The following is a 10,487-nucleotide window of genomic DNA, read 5'->3' as shown; positions in this document are numbered from 1 at the left end:
GGGGGGGGGGGGGGGGGGGGGGGGGGGGGGGGGGGGGGGGAGGCAGAAATGAAGAAGTACATCTCAGGCATGAGGAATAGTGTGAGCAAATCCATGGCAAAGGGAAATGTAACACTGAGTTTGAGAAGTAGTAAGTTAGTGTGGTTAGAATACAGTGTGTGAAGATGAGTAAAATTAAATAAGTATGGAAAAGTAGCCTGGAGCCAGAAATATAATTTATGAAGACTTAAAAAAAATTATATGTACCTCTAGGCATAATCCTTCTAGGGATCTCTCTTAAATTTCAGAATTTTGTGTAAGGCCTATCTAAAATAATAGCACAAAAAATCTATCTTGTCATGGTTTGTTAGCATTTCTAAGACAACTGGATTTCTTGCTAATATTTAGTCTCTTTTCTTTTTGTTTCCTCATAGTCATAAAATAATTTTAAAAAGCAGCCTCCTAAGCATATTGCCTTTCTCATTTAAACATTCAGCTTCCTCTGTATACCTTGTTTATTCCCCCTAGGAGTAATGTAATATCCTACAGTTTGAAAGCAATACCATTCCTTGTTTTGTGTTCTTTTGAAATTTTTATGGGCACCCCAGAACTGTGCATACAAAGGCCATAGAAATTCACAGGCAAATCAATATGACCTGAAATCTGGTAGCAAGCATAGTCAATGGAGAAACCTTGGAAAACATTGACATCTGGGGCATAAGAGTAATCTAAAAACATCTACTGTGTTGTATCATGAAATGCCAGGGTTTTAACCTCTTATTTGTTATTTACTTTATTCAGGGTTATACATACATGCATACATACATACACACATGCCCACACATGTGTACACACGCATATAACATGTACTCTTTATATGCATTCATATGTATATATAAATGTATTTAATAATGTAGAAAGGTCTAGAATATATTTATATTAATATACAATTATATATGTATGTATTATAGACAAGTGTATAATGTATATATAGATATAAATGCATAAACATGTACATAATAGATGTATCTACATATCTAAATCTATGTCTCTCTATGTTGAGGTGGGTGGAAGTATGGTGATGATGGGCTGGGATAGTTTGCTGTTGTCCCTACTCCAGCTTACTCATTCTAGACTCTGACCATCACAAAGCTGATACAGGATCAATGAGAATCCCTAAAGTCCTTTCACTCACCCCTGAAATTTGGTTCTCCTTTCATTCTCCCTGCCTCCCAACCCCACCCCATCCCAATCCCCAAAGAAAACCCAAGACTGAGTGGTCTTGTTCCTCTTCCTCTTGTCAGTAAGGGGGTCTTTAAGCTGTTTTAGCATGAAAAATTCATTAAGAATGTTCTATTATTTCATCAGTGAAATCCTCGAATTTCAAATTAAATCCATAGGTCTGGTTTAGCAACCGCCGGGCAAGATGGAGGAAGCAAGCTGGGGCCAATCAACTGATGGCTTTCAACCATCTAATTCCGGGGGGATTCCCTCCTACTGCCATGCCAACTCTCCCAACATACCAGCTGTCGGAGACCTCATATCAGCCTACATCTATCCCACAAGGTATGTTGGAAAGGAGCAAAGGAGGCTAAGATAGAATTACTTTTTTTAGATTACATATGTATGTATGTATACATATTATATATGTACATACACATATGTTGTTGAGTCATTTAAGTTATGTTTGACTCTTCATGTGTGTGACCACATGTGGGATTTTCTTGGCAAAGATCCTGGAATGGTTTGCCATTTTCTTCTCTAGCTCATTTTCTACTATCATTTATATTCATCCTCTTATTTAGAATCTGGAAGAGTAAGGGAATTCATAGGCTAGCCATATTTTATCATGTTTTTGTTGTTTGTAAGGAGCATTACATACAGGAGTACCTGTGTAGCCTTGACTGACCTGTGCAATGTAGAAATCAGTCATTTTAGTGGGAACATCATTCTGCCTGGATCTTCACAATTATGGCCCTAATGCATTTAAATGGAGAACCATCTGAACTCAGTGATCTGCTGGGTGCCCTACTTTAACATCTCTTAGACAGTCCTTGGAGACTAGTCCTTCTTAGCCCCGGTCTCCAATTAGTCATTGCTCTTCACCAGGGTGGTTAAGTAGCACAGGCTAGTGGTCATACAAACAGTTCACAGATAAGGGCTCAGTGGCCATCCCATTTGCAAAAAAGGCAGCTTTAATTGCCTACCTTAGCTGCTTAGATTACAAAGGAAAAGAAAACAGGAAAAAAGACATTACATTTAAAAACTTTTAGCCCAACTTTGGAAATTCATAGTCATATTTCCTTCTTCACTATGTAATACTAACAATAACAATAATAATAGCTAACATTTATATAGCACTTTGAGATTTGCAGAGCTCTTTACAAATATCTCATTTTATCCTCACAACCTTAAGAGATGATTGTCATTACTATCCAGATGAGGAAACTGAGGTAGACATCAGTCAAGTGCCTAGGGACACAGAGATAGTAAGAGTTTGAGACTGGATTTGAATTCAGATCTTCCTGACTTCATGCCTAGTGTTTTTTCCACTGCTCCCCCTACCTGGCTAAATATGAATAGTAGCTATTGATTGGCAACCCAGTCTGATTCTAGCCTCAGATCTCTGTAAAGACTGATTTGAGTTTTTGTAATATCAAACTTTTGAGAATTTTGACTATCTAGGAATGAATTTTCCATTTATAACATTGTTGTTAAGGAAATAACCTCTACCTAAGACAATTGCCTTACTGAAAGTCATGGTTTAGGTTTTTCAGGCAGGGGAAGTAAGGGAAAAATGATTCACATAAGTGGGATGTGTCTATATTTTAATGTGTTAATAACATGCTGTGATCTAATGTGATTCTCCAGTAGTTTCTTAGAAACTGATGAGCTTTCATGAATGTGAATGAGATCTATCCAGTACTGTTGCATTTATATCCAAGCTTGTACTAACTAGGTAATTTTTGGAAAAAAACAGTATTTTCTAAGTTATTAGTTGATTAGAGAATGTTAGCTAGAAACATAGAATTATTTCAAAACTTAAAACGTTAACTATGAGATTAAATGAAACTTTGTTGTAGGTATTTTAAATCATCCTTTGGTTAATATTGAGGTGGTCTCTTAAAATATATCGACCAGAAATTTGAGACTTCTTGTTCTTATATTGGCCTACCCAGTTGATAATTCAAGCAGGAAATAACAATATCAATACATGGAATGTTCAACACTTGGCATAGAGAAGAGTATGTTTATGTAGAGAAATAAGCATTGATAAGTCCAGGTTGGTATAGTTTATATATGTGTACATTTGCAAGTATGAAACTATGTTCCCAGGCACTTCGATAAATTCCCCACTAGCAAGTTAAGAACCAGTTGATAATTAAAGTTTTGGCACACTGGGCGACAGTTGGTGAATAATGAACCTCCATGCTGAAGTTGTTATTCTAGAACACGAAAGAAACGAATGTCTGCTTAAAAATGTCTCTCTTCATTTTAGCTGTGTCCGACCCCAGCAGCACCGTCCACAGACCTCAACCTCTTCCTCCGAGCACCGTGCACCAAAGTACTCTCCCATCCAATCCAGAGAGCAGCTCGGCATACTGCCTGCCCAGCACCAGACATGGATTTTCCAGCTATACAGACAGCTTTGTGCCTCCATCCGGGCCCTCCAATCCCATGAACCCCGCCATTGGCAATGGCCTTTCACCTCAGGTCAGTCCCGTGTTTCCAGACAGAGGATTTGCTGTATACCAGAACTAAATCGTCTATTCCCTGAGGCACCAGTATAATGAATTGCCAAATTTAAACCATAATGTATTCTTTATACAAGCCACATGATTTTAGTTTGCTAGTTTCCTTCCCCCCCTCCCCCCCCTTACTGGCTGCATCAAAAGTTGTAGCTTAGTTTTAATTTCAAGTGATTTTTAATGTAATCATCCAGACTTGGTGTTTACATTTAGTTGTCAAGGCATTTGTAATGTGCAGCCTTCTCCACCCCCTAGTCCTGTTCCTTGGTTAGGAAACTTCACAAACATTGGCATCTTCTATGAAATTTGGTCAGCTGATAGGATTTCCTTTAAAAAGGGCCCTTTAAGAAAATACCAGAGCTTTGACAAAACAACTTGAGAAGGAACAAACAAGTCATGTGGAGAGAGCCCCAGGTGATGCCCACTGTACTCTGGAATAAACGAGTTAGAAATGCACAAATTAGGAGAAGGGCCTCTCTTTGGAAATAGACAAATATTTGAATGTCATAATTGTTTTTCTAATTTGCATTGGACTATGAGCTTTCCTTGGGAAATCGTGTTAATAAATTGCCTTGATAACGGTATGTCAGAAGGTTGGTTAAATTTCCTACATGTGGCATCTGTCTGAAGTTGACATTATTAGCAGTTGTTGAAATACACAGCCTTGATTTTATTAGCTTGAGCTTAGCCCAGGTGTGGGCAATAGCTGTCCATGGAATTTGGAGAAATGTCACCGATGGGGTTGCAATCTATAATTACAATCAGGAATCTCTTCAGGGCTAAGAGGGAGAGTTTTAACAGCTTTATCTTTTCTCAACCTTTTTTTCCTCTCAGTGGTGAGAAAAACAGAGAGAGGCACAGAATGACACAAATGAAAAGTGAAAAGACAATTATACTCAATTACACACTAATCACTGACTATCACCACTGTCTGAGCAGGGAGAGGGCATTCTAATAGGCAGAAAATGAGATTTTAATGGCACAAAGGGTGGCCAAAATAACGACTCATATATCTTTGCCTCCTTCCTTCGCTCCGACTTGTGGTTTGCATCTCGGGAGTGGAGTTCCTGGTCTCTGCACAACGGTGATAACTCTGAGCAGCTGAAAAGTTCAAAGACGTTGGGGTTGAAAAGAATGAATAGCAAAGGCAATGAAATAAACATTTCTGCCTAGAGGCAAAAGTTCATAAGCCCTTTTTTGTAACAGTCAATGTAATTAAGTTTCATAGATTCCTATAGCACATAGTGGGATTAAAAAAGAGGGAGAGAGGGAAGGAAAGGAAGAGAGGGAGGGAGGGACAGAGATGACTTTAAAACTCAGTTGAAAAAGAACGACATGAAAACCAATGAAAGGGCTTCCAACAAGACTTTAATAAGTTTAGCTTAGAAGCCTTGGTATTTCCAAATGCAACTCCTAACAAAAAGCATGGCAGTCCATTCAAAGATTCATCTTCCAATGCCCAGATTCCAAGGGTGGGGAGGGGAGGTGCTTCTTCTAGGAATCTCTTGGGCACCCTGAGTTAATCCATCAGAAGCAGTTATCAGAGTCAATTTCAGCACAATATTTAAATATATCCACCCACCCTCCCACCCACACTCTTTAGTTGAATATTGAAACAAAAATAAACTCTAACCTGGGACCCATCCCATAACTTTAGAATAGTGACCTCAGACAGACACACACACACACACACATTTTAGTTAAATATTGAAATAAAAATAAACTCCAACCTGAGACTCATCGCATAATGTTAGGATAGTGATGTCCTTGCCCCTCTCCCACAAATTGACTGAATATCAAAATGAAAATAAATTCCAAGCCAGGACCCATTCCATAATGTTAAAACAGTGAGTGAAGAGGAATTGGCATTGATGAGAATAACACTGTCACTGTTGTTTCAAGAAACCTCATCATTCAAGGGGGGAAAAATAATTTCTTTATTAGGAAGTGCAAAATTCCACTGTGTAGTTTTGCCCCACCATGATAGTCATTGAATTTGAGAACTGGAAGGGATCTACCTGCCCCCTTATTTTATAACTGAGGACCAGAGAGACAGAGACTTACCCAGACCCTCCCAGGGAATTGATGGTATAGATCAAGAAGTTCAAGTTTCCAGCTACGTCATATTTCCCTTTTTCTCATTTCATGATTATGCATCACAGTATAACTGGGATATTTTGTATTCCTAGCATACATTTCCTCCTCAGATTACCATCTTTAATAAATAGCTTCTCATTAGTTTTTGCAATAGCCTAAATGAATTAGAAAAAGGGAGCAGGTTTTAGGTAGTCTATTCTTATTTCCTCATGTAAATTTTGAGAAATTAAGGCAAAACAAATATTGCATCACACCAGTTCACATGAGTTAGTGGAGTTAGGAGCAGAACTCAGGCCTCTGTAGTTTGTAACTCTGTCCAACTGCAGCCACTGAAATGGGTCACAGTATTAGAAATAACTTCATTTAGGGCAAAGGGACCCACTTTTGGCACACTGGCATCAATGAGAAGCCAAGCACAGGAGGAAGTCTATCTACTCCCCATGATACAACTCCATTCATTAGCTGAAAAGGACAGAAGAAAGAAGCTCTACATTGAAGAAAGGGTGATGACACCTTAGCCACCATGATGGGAGAATAGTTTCATTCATTGCCCCTTATACAGAGAAAGGAGTGCATTTCATATGAGAAAATAGGATGGGTGGTTCCACGCCTTATTTTCAATTCCATCTCTTAGTGCCTATTTTTCCAAGATCTGGGTTTAGGCAGATTCACATTGTACTTTTGCCAAGTACTATTCTTATTAATTTTATAGACCCCAAACTGAATTGAAGTTGATATTTTTTGAGTCGTTATAGTAAACTCATTTGAATTCTGTTTGGTAAGAACTGTTTAATGGGTGAGATAACTTTTTTCATTTTCTTTAACTTCTTTTTCCTAGAATCAGAGAATTTCAAATGTTGATGGCATTCCAAACTTGGAAGCCATAAGCCATAATGTTGCTGAAAGTATGAATTAAATGAAAAGTCCCTGAAACCCAAATGGTGCTACTTTATCTCTTAGAAAGAAATGAATAGATTACACAAGACTAGAGAGGCCTTTTTTTTAAACTCGTGTGTATGCATCAAGTTATGGGAAGGGGCATTTGTTTTAATTTTGTTTTTCTTCATTCCATCTAAGATTTTTTACAAAAGGATTAAAAAACTAAGAATGAATGAATATAAGCAAAATATGCTGTAATTTTATTCATATTCTTCAAAAACTAGCTGAAAGAACCTTGCTAGGTATGATTGTCTAATTTATCCCGTCAAGTGTAGTTGGGGATAATTCTTGTTTTTCATTTAGGGAAATGGAGGCATAAGAAGGCTTACTCTGAATTGCAAAGCAAGTTAATTGAAGAACTAAAAATCAAAATTGTCTCATTTCACATTATTAAAATCTTCCTGAGAATATGAAATCATACCTTTCACTTCCTCCATCAAAAACACCTATCCACTTATGAATTATGTCATTATTATACTTATGAATTATGAATGTCAGTGGCATTCATAATTTCCCCAGTTCTCTCTTATGTTTAGGGGAAACTTTCATAAAACATTTCAGTGCTCAATGTATCAGCAAAGGCTGTGTGACCATTTGCCCTGGGTGGGAGGTTGGATTACAGACACTTTGAAGTTTCTTCCAACTCCAAAGTTCTATGATTTCTTAGTCTGCAGAGATCTCATAGAAGGGTGGATGGCTTGAAATGGGTGACTTAGCACAGCTGTTCAGACTAAAAACCTTATTGAAGTAGATCATCTCTTTTGGTGGCAAGGGGCTTCTTTAGCCTGCTGTTCTCTTGGTTTGGGTAAGAAAACTGTGGGTGGGGATGGAAGTGTACCTCCCTTCACTTCCAGATGGAGCACATTGCTTGCTAGCACCTTGCTGCATGTGGATGGCAATGAAATGCTAACATAGAATATGGAGTGTGAGGAAATAGAACAGCATGTTCTAGATGTGGAACTGATGAACATTTCAGCGCATGCTCTTCAGAGTTTTTCATTGCAACAAATGAATTGTGAAGCAACCAAAAAATCACCCCACAGCCCCCAAACAAAATCCTTTCTCAATCAATCTAACAAGCTTTTTTTTTCAGGTCCGGCCTGAAGAAAAAGTCATACAAAGTTGCACAATTCTCTGGCGGCAGCCTCTAATGATGTCTTCAGTGAAATAGAGTTATCAGAGGTTTATAAGGTTTCTAGGAAGCCCTTCATTGTGTTGTTGCAGAGTACATAACACTGAGCAAACTTGGCTGCGTTTTGGGTTCATCAAGCATTGCAAATGATTCTTCAAATGTTTTGGGTTTGGTAAAACCTAAAACACATTTTGCCAAGCACTTTTCCTCCTTAATTTTTCAAACTATGTGTGTTTTAAGGAAAATTTGAACCATATGGTTTTGATTCATTTACTCTTATATCATTGAAATATTTTTTTTCCTACAGAGCCATTTGATATCCAAGAAGTTTTCTGAGACTTTGCTATATTCATTTTATTTAGACCCTTTCCTCCTTGAAAAGAGGAAGTTCTATTTGCAAATTTAGAGCCCACAAATTTCGAGGACCCTCTCCTTTCAGCCATTTTTTATACATTTGGTCTAAATCTGAGTTATTATGAACATGTTTCCTGCTTAGCTTTTTGCAGATGGGCAGGTTTTGGTTTTTGGTTTAGGACCCAAACCAATAACAAAATAAGAAAATGGGTTTAAATTATCAAGGGTTTTGGTTTTTTTTGAGAAAGTTTAGGTTTTATTAATGAGTTCCCCTGTGGGTAAAATTTATAGCTTGAGACCTCCTGTTTTGGCCAGGTCTTAAAAAGGACTCATTGACAACTGGTACTCCTGTCATTTCATGCATAGGATGATATTTCAGAAAGAATTTTTGTAGTTAGAATACTTGGGTTGGAATTCTATCTCTGATGCTTACAAGCTATGTGACCTTGGGCAAGTCTTGCAGCCTCCCTGTCCTCAGTTTCCTAATCCATAAAATGAAGCGACTGGGCCAGATGGCATCTGAGGTCCCTCTTAGCTCTGGATCTGTGGTTCCATGAAAAAATGCTCTTAATGTGTTTTGTGCTAGGTTAGAAAAAGATTGCCTGCCTCTTTAACTCAGTACCTCAGCAGCGCAGAGCAGATCTGCAGATCTCATCAGATTGATTGACTACTCATCTGTTAAGTCTGGTTTATTCATCAGAACCTTGTAGTGATAAGAAATCCTCTTTAGACTAGATGTAGAAAGGGCTGATCTTTGGATGAGAAAGGTAATGATTTATGGTTTAAGGGACACTGGTATTCAAGTATTGTCCTCCATACCCATTTCACAAAAGAAAGACTTCAACTTAGCCAATGAACCGGCTGCCTTTAAAGTATAATGTTAAAAATTGAGATTATTAGTGTGTAATGTATGTAAATTGCATATTTGGTGTCAGCCACGCTTATTATGAAGCTTCTTGGTTTCATGCATATATTTATTAGACTATCGTGGTTCCATTTCAAATTAGATTTCAATTGCTCAATGCAGTTCCTTTTGACAAACATTTGTTAATCCTGAAGCTTATTAGGGAGTAGCATTTAAGCGTTAATATGTGTACACAAAATTCAAGACTGCTTTTGATTTGGCTTGTCATTTTCAGACAACAGCATTAACAATTATCTCAAATTCTTCAGATGCAAGGCAAGACAATGACTCTTTGTCAAAACATGTTTCTTTCAATTGAAGGTGTATGAGTTTACTACTGATCAGATGGTTATATGAATGGGATATAGTGATTAAGAATGGTTTGCTGAGTTCTTTTCCTTCTCCCGCTTACCCCCCTCCCCTTCCCTTAGTCTGCCTATCTTTGACGTAGGAAGAAAATCTTTTTTACAGTGGCATGGGAATCCCTTGACCTTTTCTTGTACTGGTGATAGATGGAAAGGTAGTAAGGCTTACCCCTTTCCATGTGGATCAAGCGGCTCCTGTTTCTGAAGAGCTATTTTTTTTCCTGAGCTTTTTTTGGGCAGGAATCCAGCAACTACAAGATGACTAGTATTGTCGACAGTTGGGTCATTTATTTTATACATTTAACACATAGGTTACAAATCCTCCTGTCCCCAGCTTAGACTGTTCTTACCAGTAAGAACCAGACAAGCAGGTGGCTACAACATATTTCCTGGTGGATTCATTACCTCTCTTCCTACACTTTCCAGAAACTAGTCCATGGAGGAAAATAGATTAATGGAACTGGAGAAGTGTGCTTTTGGAAGCAAAGCTCAGTAATAGGGAGATCCCATGCAAAGGGGACCAGTTATTAAAAGACCTTAAAGTTTCACTGTATTTCTTGCTAGGTAGGCAGTGTTTGCAGCTTGCCTTCTTAAACTTTGGAAGACTCATGCTTAAGAATGAGTCACCTCTGGCTGTACAAGGAAAAGCCAACAGGCCTTGAAATATTTCTCAGTGCTGCTGTATTAGAGTTTCAAGATGTTTTGCTCCATGCTGAAAACTTTGCTGTTAATCCATTTATTGAGTCCACATCATGTAGAAGTTGGCCATGTGCCTTGGTGGTGCTCTGTAGGTCTGTGGTTGCTACCCCTCTAGTCTAGGAGTGTCCTGGTTTTTGTCAACTATAGGCATGCGATCTTGCATCAGCTGCCACTTTGGAGACTATAATAGATGCAAGTTACTTGGCCAGCAAGTATTGCTGTTTTCTTTCTTTCTTTCTTTCTTTCTTTCTTTCTTTCTTTCTTTCTTT

The 10,487-nt window shown here is 38.1% G+C and overlaps 1 protein-coding gene across 2 annotated transcripts in view; it reads left to right on the top strand.

Annotated features, from left to right (window-relative positions):
- The window catches only part of PAX3 (paired box 3), a 113,502-nt gene that overhangs the window by 83,631 nt on the left and 19,384 nt on the right, over window positions 1–10,487 (top strand). For both annotated transcript variants that reach the window (XM_069104517.1, XM_069104516.1), the window contains exons 6-7: window positions 1,380–1,545; window positions 3,479–3,693. In XM_069104517.1, coding sequence (XP_068960618.1) covers window positions 1,380–1,545; window positions 3,479–3,693 — 381 coding nt within the window. The remainder of the gene's footprint in view (window positions 1–1,379; window positions 1,546–3,478; window positions 3,694–10,487) is intronic.

This window comes from Petaurus breviceps, unplaced genomic scaffold, assembly GCF_028583685.1.
Source record: "Petaurus breviceps papuanus isolate PSGF00001 unplaced genomic scaffold, PetGlider_PUasm1.0 688, whole genome shotgun sequence".
Lineage (NCBI taxonomy): Eukaryota > Metazoa > Chordata > Mammalia > Diprotodontia > Petauridae > Petaurus > Petaurus breviceps.
Note: the sequence above shows the minus strand (reverse complement) of the source record. Positions and strands in the feature narration are given on the sequence as shown.